Source organism: Erinaceus europaeus, chromosome 8 (genome assembly GCF_950295315.1).
Source record: "Erinaceus europaeus chromosome 8, mEriEur2.1, whole genome shotgun sequence".
NCBI classification, from domain to species: Eukaryota; Metazoa; Chordata; class Mammalia; order Eulipotyphla; family Erinaceidae; genus Erinaceus; species Erinaceus europaeus.
The window spans coordinates 124,513,261-124,540,581 of record NC_080169.1 but is presented as its reverse complement, the minus strand read 5'-3'; the positions used below and the strand labels follow the sequence as shown (position 1 = coordinate 124,540,581).

At 60.5% G+C, this 27,321-nt stretch overlaps 1 protein-coding gene across 1 annotated transcript; it reads right to left on the bottom strand.

Moving 5' to 3' along the window:
- Positions 1-2,810: 2,810 nt before the first annotated feature.
- Positions 2,811-23,668, bottom strand: CNPY1 (canopy FGF signaling regulator 1). Its single transcript, XM_060196856.1, has 5 exons — positions 23,537-23,668; positions 9,599-9,802; positions 8,012-8,108; positions 3,043-3,148; positions 2,811-2,993 (listed from the first exon to the last, which is right to left on the bottom strand). The coding sequence occupies exons 1-4, from the start codon at positions 23,633-23,635 to the stop codon at positions 3,111-3,113; spliced, it is 438 nt and encodes a 145-aa protein (XP_060052839.1). The 5' UTR covers positions 23,636-23,668; the 3' UTR covers positions 2,811-2,993; positions 3,043-3,110.
- Between the last annotated feature and the right edge of the window lie 3,653 nt (positions 23,669-27,321).

Below are 27,321 nucleotides of genomic sequence, written 5' to 3'. Positions count from 1 at the left end.
GGGGGATTTCAGCTCCACTGTAGGGGTGGGGTTAGGGACACAGACCTTGGGTGGTGGGAATGGTTGTAATAAAAAAATTAATTAAATTTAAGAAAGAGAGAGAGTTTGGGTCCCTGCTCCCAGAGGGGGAGACATGTCAGGGGGAGATGCCCAGAGGGCTCTGCACTCAACTCCATCAGGACCTGGAGTGTCCGTCACCAGGAATCTTGCTGTCATCCCGTCACTGAGCAGGAAGAGAATCTGGAAACAGCAGAGGAAGCCAGGGGCTGAGTCTCTCATCTGAGAGAGAAGAGGGAAAGGAAGGACACTCGGAAGCAGCAGCAGGTGTGGGGGAGACTCAGAAAGGGGGAGACGGCAGGACCATTAAACAAATTGGGAAAGGAAGTGGTGCTGGTAAAGTGCACACATTACAGGGCAGGAGGACCTGGGTTCAAGGCCCGTCCCCACCCGCAGGGGGGAAGCTTTAGAAGCCGTGAAGCAGGTCTGCCGGTGCCGAGCCCTAGTGATCACACCGATGGCAATGAAAGAAAGAGCAAGAGAGAGAGAAAGAGAGACAGGAAGGAAGGGGGGCAGGTGGTGGCACACCAGGTTAAGTGCTCACCTCACAGCGTTCAAGGACCAGGGTTTGAGCCCCGGCTCCCCACCTGTAGGGGGGAAGCTTCACGAGACATGAAGCAGGGTTGCAGGGGTGTCTCTGTCTCTCTCCCCCCTCTCCTGTCTGTTTCTCTCTGTCCTGTCCAATAAAATGGGAAAATGAGCACAATGTTAAAAGGGGGCTGGGCGGCGGCCTGTCTGGTTGAGTACACACGTCACCATGAATAAGGACAGGGGTTCGAGCCCCCTCTCCCCACCTGCAGGGGGAAGTTTCATGCGCGGTGAAGCAGGGCTGAAGGGCTCTCTCCGTTTCTCTCCCCTCTCGATTTCTGTCTCTGCCAGATGAAAATAGAAAAAGATTCTCCAGGAGTGTCACGTTGAAGATACTCTCCACTCTTACTGTGGCGCTAAGTTCCCCGGCTGGCACGACCGGGATGGGACCCCCAAACACAGAAGCACAAAGGAGGACCCCCACCGGGAGGCCAGTGGCCCAGCGAAGGGCCAGGGTGCTTGTCACAGCACGGCACAGTGCAGAAGGTTCCGGAAGCTCAAGGCAGCCAGCCGGCCCCGCTGGGAGAGGCCTCCTCCTCTCAGCAGAGCTGAGGTCCGGGGAAGGCACCCCTTAAAATGCAAAGCCCCTCCCCGGCTCTCGGAGCCGCCCCAGGTGGGCACCGTGCCCCCCCACCGCCCCTTGGATGCTCAAGGTGACCCCATGACCTCTCTGGGAACGGCAGGCTCTGTGCACGGAGACGGGAGCCGGGTCTCGCGTGGGGACTTGACGGAGACAATGAGATGTCCACGGCAGCCACCTCTTCCCAGGAGAAACCCACTCACCACCCTTCATCCCTACGCTGCCTGAAGCCCCCCTCCACCCTCCAAAAGAGGAAAGTGTCACTTCTCAGTGACCAGAGCTGCGCTTGCTGGAAGATTTAAAGACAAGAAGGAGGACGCTTTCTGGTTCCTGTTCACTAATCATTTCATCCTGCTTTCTAGCTCACCACCTTTCAGCCACCAAGTCGCAGACGCTGCCATGATGCCACCCTGACCTCCCTGGGCAGGCGCCCTCACCCGTGTGTCCTGGAGCCTCCCCTCCCCAGAGCCCTGCCCCACTAGGGACAGACAGACACAGGCTGGGGGTGTGGATCCACCTGCCAACACCCATGTCCAGCGGAGAAGCAATGACAGAAGCCAGAACTCCCACCTGCTGCTCCCCATAGAGAATTTGGGTCTGTGGTCCCAGAGGGGGAGAAATGTCAGGGGAGGATGACCAGAGGGCTCTGAACCCCAACTCCATCAGGACCCGGAGAGAGAAGAGGAAAAAGGAGGGACACTCGGACGGAGTTATATGTGTAAGCGTGACTTAGGAAGGAAGAGGAGGCAGGACCATGGGGAAAAAAAAAGGGCAAATATATAAATATAGAGATAGTTACAGAAATAATAGGCCATGGGGGCTGGGTTCTTGGATCCTTTTTTGGGCAAAGTGCAAGGACCAGCATAAGGATCCTGGTTCAAGCCCCCGGCTCCCCACCTGCAGGGGAGTCGCTTCCCAGGCGGTGAAGTAGGTCTGCAGGTGTCTGTCTTTCTCTCCCTCTCTCTGTCTTCCCCTCCTCTCTCCATTTCTCTCTGTCTTATGCAACAACCACAGCAATAACAAAAACAATGATAATAACAACAACGACTAAACAAGGGCAACAAAAGGGAAAAAAAATAACCTCCAGGAGCAGTAGATTTGTGGTGCAGGCACTGAGCCCCAGAAAAAACCCTGGAAGTAAAAGAGAAAAAGAAAAGAAAAGATGAGAAAAAAAAGAAATACTAGCTCATCTCTGTGACCTTAGGAGAACCACTGCAGTTTCCAGTGGAGGGACTGGGGACCCAGAGCTCTGGGGGTGGGAACAGTGTGGAATTGTAGCCCAGTTGTCCTGCAATTTTTAAATCAATATTAAGTCACGAAAAAAAATTTAAAAAGAAAAAAGAGAAGAAGGAAGTAAGGGAAAGCCAGAGAGCTGGCGGCAGAGAGAGGCCCGGCCCTCGGGCGTCTGTGAACAGTCTGTGTGGTGCAGCGGTTTCTAGGCCATCCAACACCGGACCCACCTGTCAAAGGACGTGGGGAGGGGCTCTGAACACCCCTGGAAGCACTCGCCATCTTTATTTGCTCGAAGACTTTCACTGAGGAAGAGGCTTTGCCACTTAAGGTTTCTAGAAATCTCAAACTTCACTCCAGGCTGAAAGCACGTGACTTTATTGTGCGGTATTGAAGGCCACTTAGGGCTGCTGAAGGGCTTATTTTTTGGGGGGTGGGGGGGCAGCACACCGTCCCTGGCTGGCCCGGAGCTCCCTTGGCGTTGGCCGTCACCGTCACTGAGACCCAGGCTTCACTGCGGCCTCCTCTCACTCTCCTACTGGGAGACCCGGCTTCCCGGGAAGCCAGCGCTGGGGCTCCTGCCAGACACACCTGTGACAGAGGCCAGAGCAGCAAGGGGGGGGGGGCGTCCAGCCTAGCCAGCAGCACCACCCTCCTAGGATTCTGCAGGGTGGGCAGGGCCTTCACACAGACCTGGAGAGAGAGACAGAGAGAGGGATGGATGGAGACACACACAGTTAAGTGCTCAGAGCTCTAGATTAAGGATCTGGGTTTGAGCCCCCGGCTCCCAGACTGGGGACACTTTACAAATGGTGAAGCAGGTCTGCAGGTGTCTATCTTTTTCTCTCCCCCTCCTCTCTCAATTCCTCTCTGTCTTGTCCAATAAAACGGGAAAAATGGCCACCAGGAACAGGCTTTGTAGTGCTGGCACCGAGCCTCAGCGATAACCTTGGAGGCTATCCAAGAGGGGGAGAGAGAGAGAGAGAATCAGCCGTGCGTTCCATACCCAGTGGCATCACTCAGCACAGGAGCTCAGCCTCTGGCCGTGGGCTCTGCACGTCTGCACGCCTCAGGCCTGCACCCACACCCAGCCCTCAGCCCGCCCGTGTCTCCTGTCCCTCTCCCTGCCTGCCCATGACCACAGGAGCACGGAGGATGCCTCCTCCAGGCTGCCCACACTTGCAGAGGGCCAGTGGGACCCGGTGGTCCATGCCAGCAAGCTCCCAGGAGACACTGGGGCCCCCTCTGACCAGAGAGCCACTCAGCCCTGGCTCCTGGGGTGCAGGTCATCAGACGCATGGCTGCTGGTGGGGTTTTTTTTTAAGACTTCAGCATATTCTGGCTATGGAGTTTATTAAAAACAAGGAAAGTTTTCCTGCCTAAGGCTCTGAGCCCCATGTTCAATCCCCTGCACCACCATCAGCTAGAGCTCAGCAAGGTCTGGTTAAAAGAAAAAGTACTAAAAAAAGAATAATAATAAATAGGAATAATACAAATAAAAACAGGAAAACTGCTACCCATTGGAAAGCAATTATTTTGCATGATAGGATATATATTTCTATTAGTGATTTAACATTGAGTTATACGTGATAAGATAACAGGCCTAATTCCACCCCACCCCCACCCCCAGAGCTCTGTGTCCCCATCCCCTCCACTGCGGTGGTCCCCAAGGTCGCAGAGATGGGCTGACTTTATATCCACCACCATCTATCTTTGTATTTCCCCCTTTATTTTCTATGGTCCTGTCTTCCCTTTCTGAGTCACCCCTACACCTGTGACTCCTTCTGAGTGTCCTTCCTTTTTTCCTCTTCTCTCTCAGATAAAAGAAACAGCCCTGCAAGCGCACGTGGCGCAGAGCGTCAGGATCCCAGTTCGAGCCCCCGGCTCCCCACCTGCAGGGGAGTCGCTTCACAGGCGGTGAAGCAGGTCTGCAGGTGTCTGTCTTTCTCTCCCCCTCTCTGTCTTCCCCTCCTCTCTCCATTTCTCTCTGTCCTATCCAACAACGACGACAACATCAACAATAATAACTACATCAATAAAAAAAAGGGCAACAAAAGTGAATAAATAAATAAAAATAAAAGAGAAACAGCCTCTGGCTTTCTCTGGTGATTTCCGGATCTGCGTCTCTTTAGGTAATAGTATAAAAACAAGATTCCTGGTGACAGACACTTTGGGTCTGGAGGAACGGGGGGAACAGCCTCCGACAGAGGCACAACACTTCCGTTTGTGGTGAGAAATCGGTGTGGTCAGGTTGAAGCCCAGAAGTTTTCCTCTCCATGCAGGGTGGGCGTTTCCAGAGGGCCGGTGTGTGCAGCCCCCCCCCCCCCCCTCAGGCCCGGCGGGCAGGCGCCAGAGCTCCTGAGGTGCTGAGGCGTGAGTCTGGCCTCACTCCCACCCTCGCTCCTCCCGTCCCCGGCCTGGCACCCCCACCCAGGAGGGGCGCAGTTCATGCTGTGATCACAACTCTACGCCCCACTGGCACCCTAGAGCCCCATTTTGACTTCAAGACATGAAAATGGCAGCCTGGTGGAGCCTGGGGTCGGTGTTCCATGCATCCCACCAGGGAGGGTCTAACAAGCTCACCTCTTTGTTGCCTAGAGAAAAAAAAGAAAGAAAAAAGGAAAGAAGAAGGAAAGGAAAGGAAAGGAAAGAAAGGAAGGGAGGAAGAAGGAAGGAAGAAGGGAAGGAAAGAAAGAAAGGAAAAAAAGGAAGGAAGGAAGGAAGGAAGAAGGGAGAAGGAAGGAAAGGAGGGAGGAGTGAGCAGAGGTGACCTGACAGGCAGCCCCTCCCCTACTTTTCTGCCCGACCCCCAGAGCCACCCTCCCCGGCTCCCTTGCATCCAGGCCACTGAATAAAACAGCCCCACGGAGTCACCTGGCCCCCACCCGCCCCCCCTGAGGCGCCCCCCCAGATGCTGCCCCATGAGGGGCACCCTGACCCTGCACCGGGTGCGCCGTCCCCATGTCCCGTTCATCTGTGGCACCGCCGAGCTGGAATCTTCGTGCTCTGAAGCTAGTGTGATGGCCTCGGGGGTGCAGACCACCTCACACACACACACCTCGAAATGGCTGACGAGCTCCTGTGTCTAACACTCCCCCTGAACCCGGTCTCCACAGCCTGCGTGAGCAGCCACGTCTGTCGTGTACGCGGCCGCCAAACGGGCCGCAGGGCTCAGCCGCCGACACACCGAGCACGCGAGGTAGGCGGACGCGGACGGGCCCCCACTGACCTCTGGGCCCGGCTCTGCCCCAGAATTCATCTCCCTCCACGCGGTGTGGACCCACAGAGCAGCACTGGACATGTGTGGGGGTCAGTGGGTGGTGTAGCTTCAGAACCCCAGCACACAGACACACAGAGACGGGGACACACAGATGCAGAGACAGACACACACAGACACACACAGAGACACACACAGACACACAGACAGAGAACACACACAGATGCAGAGACAGACACACACAGACACACACAGAGACACACACACACGCAGACACACAGAGACACACAGACACACACACATATAGACAATGACATACAGACACACACACTCATACCTCTCTCTAAAATAAAATTTAAGTGGTGGGATTTAATCCCAACATGGACACACACACACATGCACACAGAATCAAACCTCTCTCTAAAACAGAGTTTAATTGGTTGGGAGCTTAGCCCCAACACAGACAGACAGACAGACACACAGACAGACAGACAGACACACTCGTTCCTCTCTCTAAAATAAATACCAGCGGGGGAGTTCAACTGAAGGCCGTCCATCCGGAGCACCAACTGAAACACGGCCTCCACAAAGCGCCTGGGTCACTCCCGCCTGTTTCCCTCGGGGCTCCACTAGGACCCCCGCTTTCTACATGGGGGGTCACCTTTGAGGGCCTGTCCAGGGGCCTCTGTGGGGCTCAGGCATATCCCTGCTCTCTGACCCGAGCGCCACAGCACCCAACTTGGGAAAACCCCCCACCCTGGGCAGGGGTCTCCTCTTCAGCAGTGCAGTGATGATTTGGGGGTGGGGGTCTCAGTCTCTCTGAGGCTGCTCGCACTCTCGGCTGTCCATCTGAGGGGTCCAGGATGTCAGACAGACTCGGGCTGGCCTCCCGGCACCACCACCCCGTTTGGGAAGGCTCCCCGAGTGTGCGGGACCCCAGGGTGCTCAAGATGTGTGAGGAGCCCAGAGCTGGGGTTCACACTGGCCTTTCTCTGGGGGCTGGGGGAAGAGACAGCTCACTTTCCCAGAATTAAATCAGACTTGGAGCAGAGAATCTCACTGTTTGGGGGCAGTGCCTGCTGGGAAGGGTTGGCAGGTCTCCCAGCCCTTCTGAGATGTTGGGGTGTGTGTTTACAGCCCGGGGGGCTCTGCTCGACCACCCCGAGTCCAAACCCTCTCTGAGGAAAGACTAGACCAGCCAGTGCCGCCGACACCACCTTTCTGTCCATCTCGGAACCCTTCTCTCTGGGACGCCCAGCTGCTTTGTGAGACAGGACAGGTCCCCAGAGCCCGTGTCTGCCGGCAGTGACCCGTCCCACCTCCTGTACCCGTCACCAGACTCCCAACCAAGCTGGACGCTGAGCTTGAGCGAGCCCACGGCCGGCCTTGGTGGGGTGGGTGGCCTCTTCCTGGGCTGGCCATCGGCAGGTTTGCGGCAAGGCCAGGGCTCAAGGTCCGGTTTGGTGGAGGCACCTGGCGCCTCCTGTAACAGCGGCCAGGGGCTGAGCGGCTCCGGGGTGGCACCTAGGGCCCTGGTTTGAGACCACCGTCCCCACATATGACCCTTAACTTCCTCACAGCTGACGGAAAGCAACACACAGGGACACTAAAAACATTCACACCGAGGAAAAAGGAAGGGCACTCGGAAGTAGTGACAGGTGTAGGTGAGACTGAGGAAGGAAGAGAGGACAGGGGCCAAGCTATAGAAAGCTATATAAATATAGACAGCTCTAGAAATAATAATAGCCAGCCCCTATCTGTGACCTGGGGAGAACCACTGCTGTTCCAATGGAGGGAATGGGGACACAGTATTCTGGTGGGGGGAATGGGGTGGAATTAGGCCCCTGCGATCTCATAAATCTGTAAATCGATATTAAATCACTAATTAAAACAGGATAAATGTAAGAAAAATCACAAAACATTTTCACTATAAGGTCTGGGCTGGAGTGAACCAGTGGGGTATTATGTCCCCAACTTAGTGCCTAGGAAATAAAGTCCAGACTGTTTCTTGTGTGCCTTTGTGTGTGCGTGTGGTACTATTTCCCACCCTCTGCCAGGAAAGAAACTTGAGAAAGATATTCCATAAAACAAACAGAGGCTTTAAACTTGCCAGGGGCAAGGGGCCAGGGGCCTCCCTGCCAGGCTGAGTCCAGACTCCAGTCTCTGAGGCCCCCAGAGACTGTGGGTAAAGGGGGACAGATCTCGGGGTCTCCCAGATTCTAGACGTGGAGGGACGGGAGCAGGGCCGTGGCCTGTGGTTTTCCTTGCTGGCTACCGTGGGGTCCTCTCTGACTGGGTGAGGGTAGCGGGAGGGTGGGTGGGGTCCTCAGACACAGTACCTGCCTTCTCCCCACACAGCGTGTCAGCCATGCCACGGGCACCCTGAGCCACGAGAGCCAGTATCTCCTCCTCGAACTCCTCCAGGACGGTGTCGCACTGCAGGGACGGAAGGACAGCTTGAGCCGGGGCCAGGACACCCCGTGGGTCACGTCACCCAGAGCCCCCACCCCAGCCATCACTGCCGGGGGTTGGCAGAGAGGGGGCCCTTCCCAGAATGCTGACCGCCAGGGCCCAGGGCAGGAGAGCTGGCTGGTCAGTGTGACTGTTTCTCTTTGTCAAAATGCCTGACCAGGGCCAGGGGCCAAGGCTCCTGCTGGGGGAGAAAACATCTTCTGCGACTCTCTCCTCTCTCTCTCTCCTTCCTTCCTTCCTTCCTTCCTTCCTTCCTTCCTTCCTTCCTTTATTTCCCTTTCTTTCTTTCTTTCTCTCTTCCTCCCTTCTCTCATTTTCTTTCTGTTTGTTTCTTTCCTTCCTCCCTTCATTCTTCCCTTCCTTCTCTTTTCCTTTCTATTTCTTTCTTTCTTTTCTCCCTTCCCTCTCCTTCCTCCTTCCACTCCATTTCTTCTGTTTTATTCTATCCTTCCCTCATTCTCTTTCTTTCCTCCTCCCTCTCTTCCTTTCTTTTCCTTTCCTTCCCCTCTCTCTCTTTCCTTCCTTCTTTCATCCCCTTTCTTTCTGTTTCTCTTTCTTTCCTTCCTCCCTTCTCTCTCTTTCCTTTCTTCCTAAAACACTTCAAGGAGCAGAGTCCCCGCCCCCCACGACTAAACTAACTTTCCCTCTGAGCGATGTCCACCCCCCCCCCTCCAGTCTGGACCCTGAGTGCCCTTCTCCCAGCTCCCCCCACAACCTTCCCTGCAAAGGCCCCAGAGATACAGCCCCACTCTCCAACCTGCCATGTTAGATGAGGGGGGTCCGCCTCAACTGCCCACTTGGGGGTTGGTGGTGGGTGGTGGCTAGGAGCCCGCCCACGCTTCCCGAGGCTGTGCAGCAGGGCACCAGAGAGAGACAAGTCCCCATCTCAACCTGGACGTGGGACCCCTTTTCTTTACAGTCCCCTCGCACCCAGCCGCCATCCTGCAGCCTCTGGGACCCTGGTCGGTGAGTGGCGGAGGACAGTGTCTGAACGGGGCCCCCAGCGAGGCCCAGCGTTCGTTCAGGGAAAGGGGAGGGGGCTCCCCTCTGCAAACCCTCAGCAGACTCTGGGGACCAAGGCCAAACCGCCAACCGCCCGACCTCCCCGCTCAGAGTCTGGTCTGGGTCCTGCTCAGAGTGGGGTGAGGTCGGGACAAGCTTGCCCTCTGCTCAGACTGTAGGGTCAAGGTGCAGCCCCCTCCTGCCCTACCTGGCTGGGGGCCGCTGCCCTGGCTCTTGACTAAGGGGGGGTCTCTAAGGGGCTCCCTCTGTGCCCAGAGACCCCCAACCATTGACACCGCACTTTCCAAGGATCTCCCCGACCGACTGTCCCCATGGAGAGGACCCTCCCCACCCCCCCCCCCCGTCCTCCCATCCCGTGGAGTGGGTCACGGGCCAGGTCAGCGCCAGACGCCACACAGACGGACACAGACGGAGGAGCAGAACCCGCTTACCGCGGCTCTCAGGGGCAGGTAGGCGTCGGAGAAGACGTAGAACTTGTGGAAATCCTGGTAGATGTCCTCGCCCTTGCGGGGGGCGAATCTCTTGAAGGTGCGGGCCTGGGTGCCGGCCCCCGACTCCAGCTTGTAGGCACTCATGCGCTCACACACCTCCTCCAGCAGGTCGGTGAGGAAGGCCTCGGACCGGTGCAGGGGGATCTGTGGACCCGAGTCGCCGCCGTGAGGGCCGAGGAGGCCGGGACGGAGCCGGGAGGGCGCCCCTGGGCAGGGGTGGGGTGTGGGGAGGGCTCCTTAACCAGGCTGGGCTGGGCAGGGGCAGGGAGACTGAGGGTTCCGGCAGAAACCCTGGGGGGTGATGTCTGAGTGTCTTCCGCCTCCGCAAAGAACTGAGGACGGATGAAGGGACTAAGAAACGACAGCCTCCAGGCTACCAGAGAGAAAGAGAGGAGAGGAGGGAGAGGAAAAGGAGAGGGAAAGGAGAGTCAGGAAGCTCGGGGAAGGGAGAGAGAGAGAGAGAGGGAGACGGAGAGAGAGGGAGAGGGAGAGAGAGGGAGAGGGAGAGAGAGAGAGAGAGAGAGAGAGAGAGAGAATGGGAGAGAGAGAGAATGGGAGAGAGAGAGAGAGAGAATGGGAGAGAGAGAGAGAGAGAATGGGAGAGAGAGAGGAGAAGAGAGACAGAGAGGGCCCCTGAGTTCCCAGCTTGTGGAAAGTGCCAAGTTGAAGTCCGAGGCGTGAGGGGTCCCCGGGCTGATGGGCCCCCACCTGGGCCCGGTAACCAAGTGGGAGAAGGGTGAGGCCCCCGTTGGGCCTCCTCGGGCAACGCAGGGCAGCTGGGGCCCGTCCCCTTGCACCCTGTCCCTCACACTCCCCCAGGCACCCACCCGGGGGTCACCCCACCCCCGCCCTTGGGAAGCGGGCAGATCAAGCTGCAGAGGGAGGGCAGGCGGGGTGGGTGTCTCTTTCCGGAAGGGGCGGGGGCACAGAGGGCCGCTGGGGGGTGGGGTGGAGGGGGGGGTCCTCCTCTCCACTCTCCGCTGATCAAAGGGGCAGTTTGCATGACAAGTGGCCCGAGGGGCGGCCTGGCGGACCTGCCGGGTCCCCACGGTCTTTGTCCCCTTTCAAGCGCAGTGTGAACCCTTCCGGTGCCAGCCCGCGCCCTCCCCACACCCGGGTACAAAGAGCCAGCACCCACTGCCATCTGCCACGCAGGCCCTCCCGCCAACCCCACCCCGTCTTCATAGCAACTCAGGGTTTGCGAAGGCAAGGTCCCTCAGAACAGCCTTCCAAGCCCCCCAAGACTGACCCCAGGGGCTGCCGGAGCCCCCAGTTCCCCTGCAGCTGAGCGGAGCTCCAGACTCTGCGGGGGGGGGGGGGGACACCAGCTGGGGGGCCTGGGAGTCTGCGTTTGGACAGCCGGGCAGGGTGGGCACCCACCTGCAGGTCACCCCTGACAGAGGCCAAGGCTAATGTGTGTTGGGGGGGTGGAGGGCACTAGCAAGGGCTCCGGGTCAGGGTCCCCTCCACTGGTCCTTTCTGCCACCACAGCACAGAAAGCACCCAGAACTCAGGCTCCGCTCCAGCCTTTCCCCAACCAGAAAGCAGTTGCCCTGGGTGCTGGGGGCGCAGAGACCGAACCCCAGCGTCCGGTGTGGGGTGGGTGGGACGGAGGTTTTTGGACGTGGAACCAAGCTCAAGGCGCCCTGGGATGGGAGCGTGTCTGAGCAGAGACGGTGTGAGGAAGCCCTCTCTCTCTCTCTCTCTCTCTCACTTGTGAACCCCCTACCTCGGTATTTAAAAACAAACGCCCAAGCTAGGGTGCTTCCCTCCTGATTTTCTCCCGTTCAGAAAGCAGGGTGCCGACAGCGTGTCTTCCGCTCGGGCAGCTGGCTGTGGGCGTTCTGTGGGCCTCGAGGCGTTCTGTGGGCTTCGCCCGCTCCTCTGTGGACCAGCGGCTCACGCCAAGTGGCAGAGAATCCGGAAGACGCCCGGCCCCAACTTCACGACCCCTCCAGGGGGCAGCACCCCTCCCCCAGCTTGGGAGATTTCATCCTCTAACCCGCAGCCAGCCTCAGAGGGAGGTGCTGGGCGCCCGCTCTTTGTGGGTTCAGGAGCAAGCGCTGAGGTAACCCAGCTGCCTCACGTTCCCGTGAGGCCCCTCGAGGCCCCGCCAGGCCCCGCCAGGCAGGCCCAGTCCCCCGTCCCCCACCCAGAGCCTGGAGGGTGGACAAGTGGATTGGAACACACACTTCCTTTCTGCCCGAGGAGGACTGTGCACAGCACTTGTCAATAATGCCATTTCTTTTGTGATCTTGGGGGAAGCTTTGTGGCCCGGGAAGACGGATGCTGACCTCATTACAATATGAATGGGGGGGCAGTGCTGGCGGGAGGGATTCCTGGTGCCTGAGCCCCGCGCCCTGAGTCGCCTGGTGACAGACTGACGCGGAGACAGGCCGCCAGCCAGTCCCCATCTTGGAACTGGCCCGCGGACTCCGTGTCAAGAGGCCCTGGAATGTCCCCCCCAGCTCGATTCCGGCAGCTCTCAACCACGTGTCCATGGGGGAGTGAGGCGGTGTCCCCATTTCAGTGCTTGGAAGTCTGGGCTTGGTTTGTCCAGGCCGCTGGTGAGGACTTAGCACTGAGGCCCTCTGTTACCGAGAGGGTCAGGATCACGTCACGGCACCCTGGCCTGGGCCTCCCCAAGCCCCTTCCTCCTTTCTGGGGGGTGCGTGGGGGGGTCCCTCAGATAGGAAACCCGCTCGGTGACTGAACAGCAGCCGCACCCGGTGGCAAACCTTCACTTTCCAGAAGCTTCCTGAGTGCCCGCTGAGTGCTCTGCCAGCAGCTCACTAACTTCCTGATCCATCCCAGCGCGGAGGGAGGCCTCTTCTGACCTGAGCTAAGAGCCCCCTAGGAGAAGGGGCCGCCCGCCGAGACCACCCCAGCTCCGTCTCCCCGTCTCTGCGGCCAGGGCACGGGATCCCACAACTCCCTCGGGTGAGTGGTGCAGTGGATGCGGATAATGAGCTTTGCTGTTAATTGACTGCGACCCCCCACCCCTTCATATAATATGCAAATGGTCTGCCGCTGGGTTTCCTCAGACAAAGTGACGGCTCAGCCCGGTCGCTCAGCTGCAGTGAGAAGGGCGGTGTCTGCTGGGTCCCCACAGGTGACTCAAGGCGCCCCGTTCAGTCAGTCCGAGCCACTCGGCCTCTCGGGATGGAGCTCAGGTGTTCTCTTTTTTCTTTTCTTTCCCTAGTCACCAGACATTCCGTGGTGACACCGGTGACTTTGTGTCACTGACAGCAACACCCGGATCTCAGCACACTGTGGAAGCAGCCTCGGTCGACCTTGTACAACCAATGTCGACCAATGGAAAGACGGAGAGACGCCATTCTCACCACCTCCTGCACCGGGCGCCCACGTGCGCCCCGTTCTTGTCATGCATGGGCCCCGTTCTTGTCATGCATGGGGACACGGTGCCAGGAACAGGGAACATGTGTTCAGGTTGTGAAAGAAATAGTGATCAGGAAATAAGGATGGCGTATGTGGGGGGCTTCTCAGCATTCAGAGCCATCCAAGTTTAAAGACTGGTGCTCAACTGTGGAGACTTAAATATTAAAGACCAACCACACCCTTTATCTTAGAAGGGAACTCGCAGCGTGCAGATGGGGTCACGCGCTCTCTCTGACGGGTCCCTGCAGTCAGGACAGCTCCCTGCCACCATCACTAGAGCAGAACTGGTGTCTGCCTCTCCGTCGTTGGGGGGGAAACATCATTGGCAAACATCTTTGGTAAAATGAAAATTAATGCAGCTCCTTGATGAAAAAGAAAAAGGGAAAGAAAGGAAGAAAAAAGGAGTGAAGGAAGGAAGGAAGGAAGGAAGGAAGGAGGAAGGAAGGAAGGAAGGAGGGAGGAGGAAGGAAGGAAGGGAAGGAGGAAGGAAGGGAGGGAGGAGGAAGGAAGGAAGGAAGGAGGGAAGGAGGAAGGAAGGGAGGGAGGAGGAAGGAAGGAAGGAAGGAGGGAGGAGGAAGGAAGGGAGGGAGGAGGAAGGAAGGAAGGAAGGAGGGAGGAGGAAGGAAGGAAGGAAGGAAGGAAGGAGGAAGGAAGGAAGGAAGGAAGGAGGAAGGAAGGAAGGAAGGAAGGAGGAAGGAGGGAGGAGGAAGGAAGGAAGGAGGAGGAAGGAAGGAAGGGAAAGACAAGTGCATGCCGTGTTCAGCTTGTGCAGAGCAGCTGGGCTCTGGGCCGGGGCAGCTCCAGCAGGCCAGGCCCCCACAGTGAGCCGGGGAGCACCCAGTCCGCCTCTGGGGAGCAGACCAAAGGTGGCCTGAGAGGCCTGGTCTCCACAGCGTCCCCGGTGTGTCTGTGGCTGAGCTGAAGGTGACAGAGACGGTGCCCAGGCGGCCAGCCCACATTGCCCGGTGGTTCCTGTGACCCTGACCCACTGCCCCTCAAGAAAGGTGAGAGGTCACGCCCGGGGGCTGAGGGGGACGCCCGGCTCCTCTAATCCAGAGCTAAGAGGCCCCCGACAAGGCGCAGGGGCCCAGGAACACGGAGCTGGGGAGCAGGACGAGGCCGCTCGCACACACGTGGGGCACGTGCACGCTGGCCCTCACCATGGCACACTCACATGCATGCACACTCACCAGAGCGGCACACACCGGGCTCACGCGTATGCTCACACACACGCACACACCCACACGCCTACACATGTGCTCACACGCACGTGCACTGCTCACACACGTGCTCACCCACACGCAGCCTTGTGCCGCGTGCTTACGCCCTGCACGTGTGTGCCCTCACGCTCACATCCACACACGCACTGTGTGCTCAGGCTCTCACAGGGTCAGGCCCTCGGTACACACAGACACGCACACGCACGTGTGTGAAGTTGCGGCCCAGGAGGCATGTGCTGGGGTGAGGGTGGGGGCGCGCCCCAGGTGGGAGGCGGGGGCGGTGTGGCTCACCCATCAGCTCACACCCCTACTCTGGGACTGGGATCAGGACCCCCACCCAGCTAGCCCACCGTGAGCTGGCAGAGAAGGACACTGGCCGCAGCCCTGGCACGTGTCCCCACCCAGGCTCAGCCATGACAGAGGCAGCCCGGCCACTGCCCCTCCAGAGGCACTGGGTCAGCACATGGGGACATCAGACAGTGAGGGAGGAGTGTCCCCCCAGCCAGGGACACCCCAGTGAAGGGCACCCCACGGTGAGGGATGGTGACAACCAGGGAACCTCACGGCGAACCCCTCACATTTGGGGTGAGGGGACTGAGGAGAGCTGGGCTGGGGGCCTGAGTGTCCTACAATGTCCACTAAGGACCAGACAGGGCCGTGTCCCTGAGGTGAGCCAGGAGCACCAGGACCCTGGAATGTGGCCTTGAGGGCAGGGTCCCCACACGGGTGCTGTGGCAGAATGAGCTCATGGCGCACAGGTGACCGTGTCCCTGTGAGGAGAGGGGCTGGGACACAGACACAACCCAAGGGTCTCCCCTGAGGACCCAGACAGGCCCACAGGGACCAGCACTGTCCCCTGACCGGGATGCCAGCCTCTATGGGGCAGGGTGAGGTACCTCAGCTCACCCCCTGACCTTCCTGGGTGTGGGCTGGCATCCAGAGCAGCTGGGACAGTGCAGACATGAGTCCCTCCCTCTCCCTGGGATGATGGAGACAGAGGCAAAGGCCACAGTCCTGTGGGTGTGAGGAGATGATAAGGCCCATCCTGCTGGGCTCACAGAGTGGTTACAGAGCCAGTGATGAGCAGGTGAGAGACAGAGAAGAAGACAGGGCGGGAGACAGAGCAGGTCTCCTCTGGGGTATCCGCTTTCCCTCTGCACCTCCTGGCCACGTCTACACAGCCTCGCCATCAGCCAGAGCTGAGCAGGGCTCTGGGAGAAATAAAGAATTACATCAAAGGTTAAGAAACCTTCATGACGGCTCAGACAGCAGATTGCTGGCCCTTGGTTTGACCCACATGGAAGCACCATGCACCCAGGGAGCCCATGGAGGGTGGGCAGGGCTGTGGGGTGTCTCCTCTCTCAGCACCAGGCACAGCACCCAGGGAGCCCCAAGGAGGGTGGGCAGGGCTGTGGGGTCTCTCCTCTCTCAGCACCAGGCACAGCATCCAGGAAGCCCATGGAGGGTGGGCAGGGCTGTGGGTCTCTCTCAGCACCCTGCACAGCACCCAGGGAGCCCATGGAGGGTGGGCAGGACAGTGGGGTCTCTCCTCTCTCAGCACTATGGACAGCACCAAGGGAGCCCATGGAGGGTGGGCAGGGCTGTGGGGTGTCTCCTCTCTCAGCACCCTGCACAGCACCCAGGGAGCCCATGGAGGGTGGGCAGGGCTGTGGGGTCTCTCCTCTCTCAGCACCAGGCAAAGCACCCAGGGATCCCATGGAGGGTGGGGCAGGGCTGTGGGGTCTCTCCTCTCTCAGCACCAGGCATAGCACCCAGGGAACCCATGGAGGGTGGGCAGGGCTGTGGGGTCTCTCCTCTCTCAGCACCCTGCACAGCACCCAGGGAGCCCCATGGAGGGTGGGCAGGGCTGTGGGGTGTCTCCTCTCTCAGCACCCTGCACAGCACCCAGGGAGACCCATGGAGGGTGGGCAGGACTGTGGGGTGTCTCCTCTATCGGCACCAGGCACAGCACACAGGGAGCCCATTGAGGGTGGGTAGGGCTGTGGGTGTCTCCTCTCTCAGCACCAGGCACAGCACCCAGGAAGCCCATGGAGGGTGGGCAGGGCTGTGGGTCTCTCTCAGCACCCTGCACAGCACCCAGGGAGCCCATGGAGGGTGGGCAGGACAGTGGGGTCTCTCCTCTCTCAGCACTATGGACAGCACCAAGGGAGCCCATGGAGGGTGGGCAGGGCTGTGGGGTGTCTCCTCTCTCAGCACCCTGCACAGCACCCAGGGAGCCCATGGAGGGTGGGCAGGGCTGTGGGGTGTCTCCTCTCTCAGCACCAGGCACAGCACCTAGGGAGCCCCATGGAGAGTGGGGCAGGGCTGTGGGGTCTCTCCTCTCTCAGCACCAGGCATAGCACCCAGGGAACCCATGGAGGGTGGGCAGGGCTGTGGGGTGTCTCCTCTCTCAGCACCAGGCACAGCACCCAGGGAGCCCATGGAGGGTGGGCAGGGCTGTGGGGTGTCTCCTCTCTCAGCACCAGGCACAGCACCCAGGGAGCCCATGGAGGGTGGGCAGGGCTGTGGGGTGTCTCCTCTCTCAGCACCAGGCACAGCACCCAGGGAGCCCATGGAGGGTGGGCAGGGCTGTGGGGTGTCTCCTCTCTCAGCACCCTGCACAGCACCCAGGGAGCCCCATGGAGGGTGGGCAGGGCTGTGGGGTGTCTCCTCTCTCAGCACCAGGCACAGCACCCAGGGAGCCCCATGGAGGGTGGGCAGGGCTGTGGGGTGTCTCCTCTCTCAGCACCAGGCACAGCACCCAGAGAGCCCATGGAGGGTGGGCAGGGCTGTGGGGTGTCTCCTCTCTCAGCACCAGGCACAGCACCCAGGGAGCCCCATGGAGGGTAGGCAGGGCTGTGGGGTCTCTCCTCTCTCAGCACCCTGCACAGCACCCAGGGAGCCCATGGAGGGTGGGCAGGGCTATGGGTGTCTCCTCTCTCAGCACCAGGCACAGCACCCAGGGAGCCCATGGAGGGTAGGCAGGGCTATGGGGTCTCTCCTCTCCCAGCACCCTGCACAGCACCCAGGGAGCCCATGGAGGGTGGGCAGGGCTGTGGGGTGTCTCCTCTCTCAGCACCAGGCACAGCACCCAGGGAGCCCATGGAGGGTGGGCAGGCTGTGGGGTGTCTCCTCTCTCAGCACCCTGCACAGCACCCAGGGAGCCCATGGAGGGTGGGCAGGTCTATGGGGTGTCTCTTCTCTCAGCACCAGGCACAGCACCCAGGGAGCCCATGGAGGGTGGGCAGGGCTATGGGGTCTCTCCTCTCTCAGCACCCTGCACAGCACCCAGGGAGCCCATGGAGGGTGGGCAGGCTGTGGGGTGTCTCCTCTCTCAGCACCCTGCACAGCACCCAGGGAGCCCATGGAGGGTGGGCAGGGCTATGGGGTGTCTCCTCTCTCAGCACCCTGCATAGCACCCAGGGAGCCCATGGAGGGTGGGCAGGCTGTGGGGTGTCTCCTCTCTCAGCACCCTGCACAGCACCCAGGGAGCCCATGGAGGGTGGGCAGGGCTATGGGGTGTCTCCTCTCTCAGCACCAGGCACAGCACCCAGGGAGCCCATGGAGGGTGGGCAGGGCTGTGGGGTGTCTCCTCTCTCAGCACCAGGCACAGCACCCAGGGAGCCCATGGAGGGTAGGCAGGGCTGTGGGGTCTCTCCTCTCTCTGCACCCTGCACAGCACCCAGGAGCCCATGGAGGGTGGGCAGGGCTGTGGGGTGTCTCCTCTCTCAGCACCCTGCACAGCACCCAGGAGCCCATGGAGGGTGGGCAGGGCTGTGGGGTGTCTCCTCTCTCAGCACCCTGCACAGCACCCAGGGAGCCCATGGAGGGTGGCAGGGCTGTGGGGTCTCTCCTCTCTCAGCACCCTGCACAGCACCCAGGAGCCCATGGAGGGTGGGCAGGGCTGTGGGGTGTCTCCTCTCTCAGCACCCTGCACAGCACCCAGGAGCCCATGGAGGGTGGGCTGGCTGTGGGGTGTCTCCATCTCCCCCTTCCCTCTTGATTCCTCTCTGTCTCTATCCAATAAATAAAATATATAAAAATGTCTAAAAAATAAAGACAAAAGCTCAGCCTTCCCCCAGACACTGTCTGTGTCTCTGGCATGTGAGGGAGTGCGGAGAGAGCTGAAGAGGCAGGATGGTGGGAACAGGTGGGTTCTGTGCTGCGCAGAGCAAGGACAATGTGAGCTGTCTCTGTGCTGCTCGGTCTTCCATGAAGACAGCTCACTGGTGCTGGGAGCTGGGCTGCGGGCATGGCAAGGCAAAGGCCCTGCTGGTGGGCTGGTGCCCGTCCCCCAGGCTCTCTGTCCCCATGAGTGTCCCCTGCCATCAACCACTGGCCCACTGGAGCTGGCACCTGGGCTTCCCAGAGCATTGTGGGAAGTGACATGTCAGAACTCAGCTGGAGCCCCCCAACATTGCCAAGGGCTGCAGTCAGACCCTCGGGCAGAGAGCAGCCCCACCACAAGGAGGGGCTTCCTCCAGCCATGGGCACCCGGGGGTGTGAGCTGGGGCCCAGGGCCCAGGACTCGGGGAAACGGCAGCCAACGGCCCCCAAAAGGCTGAGCTGCCGGGAAGTTGGGCTGTGGCGCAGCGGGTTAAGTGTAGGTGGCGCAAAGCACAAGGACCAGCATAAGGATCCCGGTTCGAGCCCCCGGCTCCCCACCTGCAGGGGAGTCACTTCACAGGCGGTGAAGCAGGTCTGCAGGTGTCTGTCTTTCTCTCCCTCTCTGTCTTCCCCTCCTCTCTCCATTTCTCTGTCCTATTCAAAAATGACAACATCAACAACAACAACAATAATATCTATAACTAAAAACAAGGGCAACAAAAAGGGCATAAATAAATAAATACATATTTAAAAATTTAAAAAAAAAAAAGGCTGAGCTGCCAGCTCTGACCGAGCCAGAGGGTCTGCTTCTCACTGTCCACCTGGAATATTCCTACAAAGGTGGGCCAGGGCTGCCCACCATGGAGAGCCCTGTGGGCCCAGGTGAGGTCACAGTGCAGAGAGGAGCGGGGGGCCTGGCTCTCTGGAGACAGAGCTGACCTCAGGGAGTCGCTGGCAGCTGGGGAGAGGGAACACTGCCAGAGGCCTCAAGGTCAGGGGGTCTTCAGGTCAACACAAGGGGGTCTTCGGTCAGTTAGCTGAGGGCAGAGTCCCCGGGATGGGGCCCAGAGGGGCTTGGGGCAGGGTGGTTAGAGCCACACGAGAGACCCCATTATCCTTCCCTGCCTGCTGAGAGCAAGAGCCAACCCCAAGTCCACCAGGACACCCACAGGGCCACCCTCCACAGGGCCACCTAAGCCCACACAGCCACCACCCACCCACGAGGCCACCCCCACAGGGCCACCCTTGAGGCCGCGGCAGGCCCAGTGCCGAGGACCCGAGAGCCTCTGAGGGAGCAGGCTAGAGCACCACCTGGCTGACGGCGCCCTCTTCAGCCTCCAGTCCCTGGTGGCCCTGTTGTTCCTCCTCCCGCTGCAGACATACTGGCCTTGAGCCCCCCAGTTTCAGGCCCCTCTGACACCCTGCTTGAAGGCCCGTCCCCCCTGTGCCTGCGGGCTGGCCCGTGAGTCCTGGGGCACAGGCCCCCCTACTGGCCTCTCGGGGAACAGCAAGGACCCCAGTCCCAGGTGTGTCAGGCCTGGCCACAAGGGCGCCCCCTACGGTCCACCGGTGTCCCCAGGGGTCCCTGCTGGCCTCACGTCTGTGCGAACAGGTGTGTGCAGAACATAGGGCCCGTGCTCATACATGTGCACACACGTGTTGGACACGTGCAGTCCAGACACGGGGCGCACCACACCCCGTGCTCTCAACACACGCGTGAGCGTGTTACAGGGTCTGCACGCGCCGCCCCCCAGGCCCACACCCCTTCCCCTCCCTGTCTCACAGGCCACAGAGATCTCTGTCAGCGGAACAGAAGGACCCACAAGCTCAGAGCTCGGGGACAGCCCTGCTCTGCTTCTCTCTAACAAGCCAACAAATCAGCCTTCGAAACAAATCACCTGGGGAGACAGCGCAGAGACTCTCTTGCTGGAGTCTCCGAGGCCCTGGGTTCAGCCAGGAGATAAAAGTCAACACCAGAGCATGATGCACCACAGTCTGCCAGAGCTAAGCAAGGTTCTGGGGGAAATAATAATAATAATAATAGAGACAGCACAGAGGTCTGCAAAGACTCTCCTGCCAGAGGCTCTGAGGTCCCAGGTTCTGTCCCCAGCATTACCATCAACCAGAGCTCAGCAGGTCTCTGATGTCCTTTTATTAAAATGAAATAAATTAAATATATATATATATACATATATATATGATTTATTTCGGTAAGGAAGGCAGCATCATGGTTCCCTCTCCCCTGCCTCTCCCCTGCCCCAGTCACATGCTGAAGCCCACCCTGGCGGGAGGGGTGAGAGGCCCACCTGGTGCGAGTCAGCAAGGAGAGCTGGGCTGGGGGACGGGATCAGGCAGGCTCCTGTCACTTCCGCATCAGCGGCTCCCTGACCCTGGATGACAGTGGGGTGCAGCGAGTGGGGTTCTGGCAGGCGCGGGGTGTGTGTGAAGTAGGGTCACTTCTAGGAGGGCTGAACCCAACTTCCGATTCCGGCCGAGCATTAGGTAGCCACTGGGCCAAGGAACTGAAGCATCAGGTCCAGCAGGAGTGGACGCCCCTAGAGGGACTGAACCCCCCAACCCTCGGACCCCCAGAAAAACGGATACCAAAAGCCATCAGACCACCAGAGGAACTGACCCCACCAGCCCTCAGACCCCCAGAGGAACTGACCCCACCAGCCCTCAGACCCCCAGAGGAACTGACCCTACCAGCCCTTGGTCCCTGGGTCCATGGCACAGTCATTTCAGCCTGGGGGGGTCCCCAGGACCCCCATCTGACAGGAGAGCCCCAGACCCAGCTGCCCCTCCAGGCTCCGCCCTCCATGCAGGAGGCCAGGTGTGGGGCAGGTGGGGATTAACTGTCTCCCCCAGGACCAGCCATCTGTCACCTGTGCTCCTGTGGGGCTGTGACCCAATTTCTCCTGGCGGCTACTCCTCTCCTGCGGGCGGGTGTTCTGGGGGTGCTGTGCAAGCAGCTGCTACCTCCACTCCAGCCCCTCACTTGCACTAGGGCAGGGCAGGGAGGGGAGAGGAGGGGAGGGGAGGGCAGGTCAGGGAGGGCAGGGCAGGGGAGGGCAGGGCAGGGAGGGGAGGGCAGGGGAGGGCAGGGCAGTGGACGGGACGGCAGGGCAGGGGAGGGGAGGGCAGGGCAGGCAGGGGAGGGGAGGGCAGGTGAGAGCAGGGGAGGGCAGGGGAGGGCAGGACAGGGTAGGGGAGGGTAGAACAGGGTTGGGGAGGAGAGTGCAGGGCAGGGTAGGGCAGGGCAGGGCTGGGCAGGGGAGGAGGGTGCTGGGCAGGGCAGGGCAGGGTTAGTCTATGGCCATTGTCCTGTCTCCGGCCTGGTGGTGTGGGGGTGCCCGAGGGGTGGAGGCAGCTCCTGACGCCCCCGTGACATAGGGACCAGGGGTCCTGCCTACAGGGAACCTTGGCCATTTCCTTCTGAGGGATGGAGCAGAACCCCAGACTGGCACAGGGGTCCGGGGGCAAGACAGACCTATCGAGGGCCTGCCACACGTCCTGTCCTCTGGCACCATGGCCCCGGGGCCTCCACGTCCGGCTCTGAGGAGGGGGACTCAGCTCAAGATAGCTGTGGCCGCAGCCCCACAGACAGAGCCTCCCACGGGTGGCAGGGTGGGGCGGAGCGGGGGCAGCAGAGGACGCAGCCCCGTGGAGGGGCTCAGAATGTCAAGAGAAGAGCCAGCGTCTGTCCCGCCATGTCCACTCCCAGGAGGCTCTGAGGACAGAGACACGAGTGCCCACGGCTGCCCGCACCCCTGCTCGCCGAGGCCCTGCTTACAGCCGGCACCGGCCTGCACAGGGGGGACGGCAGCGGAGAGGCCTCGAGGTGGCGTATGCTGGGCTCGGCCCCCTCGGCTCCGGGAGAAAGAGGCCGGTGGGGGTCACGCCCGGTGAGACGAGTTGGGAAGAGATGACAGAGCCTGGACAAGCTCACTCACAGGAGGCTTGGAGAAGCCAAGGGGCACACACTAGACACACAAGGACCTGGGTTTGAGGCCCGCTCCCCAACTGCAGGGGGAAGCTTCACAAGCGGCGGAGCGGGGCTGCAGGGGTCTCTGTCTCTCTCCCTGTGTGTGTGTGTGTCTATCAGAGAGAAAGGTGCGACTAAACAGGGGCGGTCACCAGGAGGGGGATTGTCATGCAGGTGTCAAGTCCTAGTGACAACCCTAGAGGCAAAGAAAGAAGAGGGAGAGGAGGAGGAATAGAAGGAAGAGGAAGAGAAGGAGGAGGAAGAGGAGGAGGAGTAGACGGAGGAGAAAGAGGAGGAGGAGGGGAAGGAGGAGGAAGAGGAGGAGGAGAAGGAGGAGGAGAAGGAGGAGGAGAAGGAGGAGGATGAGGAGGAGGAGAAGGAGGAGGAAGAGGAGGAGGAGAAGGAGGAGGAAGAGGAGGAGGAGGGGAAGGAGGAGGAAGAGGAGGAGGAGAAGGAGGAGGAGAAGGAGGAGGAAGAGGAGGAGGAGAAGGAGGAGGAAGAGGAGGAGGAGGGGAAGGAGGAGGAAGAGGAGGAGGAGAAGGAGGATAAGAAGGAAGAGGAGGAGGAGGGGAAGGAGGAGGAAGAGGAGGAGGAGAAGGAGGAGGAGGAAGAGGAGGAGAAGGAGGGAGAGGAGGAGAAAAAGAATAAAGAACAAGGTGAGCAAAGTCAAAGGCCCTGGGACCAGATTCAGAACTAGGGGCTAGGCCGGGGGCGGCCCTTGGACCCTGAGGGCCATCGGTACTCTGGTGGGAAGGGTGTGGTAACCACCCTGGGGAGACTGAAGCAGAGCCCTTGAAATATGACATCGTATGCCAAGGTCAACACAACAAACACCCCCATGCAACAAGCCTGAATCTCTCAGAGACACAGATATGGGTGCTGTGGGGGGGGGGAGGTAGCCCCCAAGCCCCCTCTCTCTTTCTCAGAGGCACCACCCCCACGGCACCCATCCCACCCACCCCCAAGCCTTGTGACCCTGGCAGTCAGCTCTGCGCCGTGACCCCATTGCAGGTCTCCGAGGGGTCGGCAGGGTGGGGTGGGCTGCAGCGGGCGGGGTGTGTGTGTGTGTATGTGTCTTCTGAGCACCCTGCGGGGCCAGCCGCCCCGGTCCACCTGCTGGCTGAGTGAGAGACCCCAGCGAGGGCGATGCTGACTCCATGACCCTACCTTCCTCCGCTCCTGCGTCCCGTCAGGCCTCACGCGGAAGGGGCCGGCCTCCACCGTGCGGCGTCTGGCCTTGGTGACGTCGTGTTCCACCTCGTCCATCAAGGCCCTGCAAGCTGTGCGGGAAGGACTCTGAGCGAGGAGGGGCCCCAAGACGCTGTAACGCCAGCTGGGAAGGGCGCTTGTTCACAGAGGGCAACGTGAGGGCTTGTCTGAGGTGCGCAGACAGGCAGACAGGCAGACAGGCAGACAGGCAGACAGGCAGACAGGCAGACAGGCAGGCAGGCAGACAGACAGGCAGGCAGGCAGGCAGGCAGACAGACAGACAGGCAGACAGACAGGCAGGCAGGCAGGCAGGCAGACAGGCAGGACAGGCAGGCAGGCAGGCAGACAGACAGGCAGAGACAGACAGACAGGTGGACAGACAGGCAGGCAGAGACAGACAGAAAGGCAGGCAGGCAGAGACAGACAGACAGGTGGACGGATAGACAGGCAGAGACAGACAGGCAGGCAGGCAGGCAGACAGGCAGAGACAGACAGACAGGTGGACAGATAGACAGGCAGAGACAGACAGGCAGGCAGACAGGCAGAGACAGACAGACAGGTGGACAGATAGACAGGCAGAGACAGACAGGCAGGCAGAGACAGACAGACAGGCAGGCAGAGACAGACAGACAGGCAGGCAGGCAGAGACAGACAGGAAGGCAGACAGGCAGGACAAACAGGGAGACAGAAAGGCAGGCAGACAGACAGATAGACAGGCAGAGACAGACAGACAGGCTGGCAGACAGACAGACAGACAGGCAGAGACAGACAGGCAGGCAGGCAGACAGACAGACAGACAGGTGGACAGGGAGGCAGAGACACAGACAGGCAGACAGGCAGACAGGCAGAGACAGACAGACAGGCAGGCAGGCAGAGACAGACAGGCAGACAGGCAGGCAGAGACAGACAGGCAGACAGGCAGGCAGACAGACAGATAGACAGGCAGAGACAGACAGGTAGACAGACAGACAGACAGGGAGGCAGAGACAGACAGACAGATAGACAGGCAGGCAGGCAGGCAGACAGACAGACAGACAGGGAGGCAGGCAGACAGAGGCAGACAGACAGGCAGGCACGCAGACAGACAGGCAGACAGGCAGGCAGGCAGACAGACAGAGGCAGACAGGCAGGACAGACACAGGGTGCAGCCCTCACGCAGTCCACTTAGTAAAGCAAACTCCCCCCCATCATGGGCTGTGGGGACACTGTCCTGAGCTGAGCCCCACTCCCAGTGCGGCTTGGTGGTTCAGGGCTGGACCCCACTCACCCCCAGAGGCCTTTCTGTGTGGGGGTTCAAGTTCCAGGGAGCTTCCGAGTGCTGCCCCCCGTCACTCCCCCAATCCTGCCAGTGAAAAGCAAGGGAAGGGATTCTATATATATATATATATATTTATTTATATTATTGGATAGAGACAGAAACTGAGGGGGGAGAGGGAGAGACACCTGCAGCCCTGTTTCACCACTCGTGAAGCTTTCCCCCTGCAGGTGGGGACCAGGGGCTCGAACCCGGGTCCTTGTGCACTGCAGTGTGTGTGCTCAACCAGGTGCGCCACCACCTGGCCCCAAGGGAATGGGTTCTTTTTTTATGTTTACTTTCTCTTATTCTCTTCTATTCTTTTTCAATATTATCTTTATTTATGGAATAGAGACAGACAGAAACCAGGGGGCGTGTGGGTGGTGACACGTGTGGCTGAGTGCACCTGTTACCGTGCGCAAAGACTTGGGTTCCAGCCCCCAGCCCCCACCTGCAGAGGGGAAGCTGCACGAGTGGTGAAGCAGGGCTGCGGGCATCTCTGTCTCTCTATCTCCCCCTTCTCTTCTGGATTTCTGACGGGTGCTCAACCTGGTGCAGCCCCACCCAGCCCCAGGAAGGGACTTCTGCTCTGGGAAGCCTGAGCTGGCCACCGCCCTGGGGACAAAGCCACCCTGGAGGGACTTTGGGGGCCCCTGGGTGAAGGGTTTCCGCTGACCCTTGGCGCCTAGGCTGGAGCGGGGACATCTGCTCCGAGTCCCTGTCCCAGTCCCCATGGCGCCACCGGCTGCCTGTGACCACGGCGACCAGCTTGGCGCCCTCGGGCCGCGGGCAGGCCTCAGCTACTGGTCAGCCCACCGCACAGGCCGTGGGCACCTCCCGCGGGACCCCCGCCCCTCGGCTCCCGGGAGAGCAGCCGGGCCCCCGCCACGGTCAGTGTGCAGCTGTGTCCGGGCGCGGTGGACATCCGCGATGCTGCAGCTGCCATGGCCCAGAGGGACGGACAGGCTTCCTTCCCAGCCCCTTGCTGCATGTCCTGGGACCTTCTAGAAAGGGGAGAGGCACTGGAATTTGACCTGGTGTGGGGCCCTCCCCCTGATAGAGCCGGGCCTGGACCAGCCAGGGCGCCCTAGAGAGGGCGGGGTCTGGGGGCGGAGTCTGCGGGGGCCTGAGGGGCGGGGTCTGCGGGGACCTGGGGGCGGGGTCTGGGGGGTACCTGGAGGGCGGGGTCTGTGGGGTCTAGGGGCGGAGTCTGCGGGGACCTGGGAGCGGGGTCTGCGGGGACCTGGGGGCGGGGTCTGGTGGGGGTACCTGGAGGGCGGGGTCTGTGGGGATTTGGGGGCGGGGTCTGGGGGACCTGGAGGGCCGGGGTCTGCGAGGGACCTGGGGAGCGGGGTCTGCGGGGACCTGGGGGCGGGGTCTCGGGGATCTGGAGGGCAGAGTCTGGGGGACCTGGAGGGGCGGGGTCTGGGGGACCTGGAGGGCGGGGTCGGCGGGGATCTGGGGGGCGGGGTCTGGGGGGGGTACCTGGAGGGCAGGGTCTGCGGGGATTTGGGGGGCGGAGTCTGCGGGGACCTGGAGGGCGGGGTCTGCGGGGATTTGGGGGCGGGGTCTGGGGGACCTGGAGGGCGGTGATTTGGGGGGCGGAGTCTGTCGGTTCAGGTGCAGGGGCAGCATTTGCATGAGGTAGGCATGGCAGGAAAGGGACCCAGTCAGTGCAGGAGGGATGTCTTTTTTTTTTAACCTTTATTTGTTTATTGGATAGAGACAGAGAGAGAGAGGGAAAGAGGAGATAGAGAAGGAGAGAGATAGAGAGACACCTGCAGACCTGCTTTCCCCCTGCAGGTGTGAGCCAGGGGCTTGAACCAAGATCCTTGCACTCTATAGTGTGTGCGCTCAACCAGGTGTACTAACACCCGGCCCCGGGGAGGTGCCTTCTCTAAGCACGGGGGCGAGGGTGGTAGCAGGCTGTGTGCCCAGAGTTCAGGCGGGCACAGCCATGGGGCAGATGTCCTGAAACCCTCCAGGGCCTTGGGGACAGCGTGGCCCCACGCCATGGCCAGCTGCCCAGCCTGCCCCCTCCAGAAGAAGCCGTATCCTGGGAGGCCCAGACCCCAAGCAGGGCCTGTGGACCCCAGTGCCAGACTCCAGCCTGTACTCAGGAGCCCACAGGGCCGGGCCTGGGTCTGGCTGGCAGCAGGAGTCTCCCGGGGCTCCCCATGTCTGTCTGCTACTTCTCTTCAACCCCTATGTTCTGGGTGTGTCAACAGCACGGAGAGGAGGTTCCCCAAGAGGTGAGGGGAGGGCTGCATCTCCATCACCCCTAGCCCCCCTGGCGGCCAGGTGGCTGGTCACTGGGAGAGGAGCCTCAGGGACAGCAAAGTGGGAGCAGGCACCTCCACCTGTGAGGGCACAGGAGACTGGACACCCCGCCTGTGAGGACACAGGAGACTGGACACCCCACCTGTGAGGGCACAGGAGACTGGACACC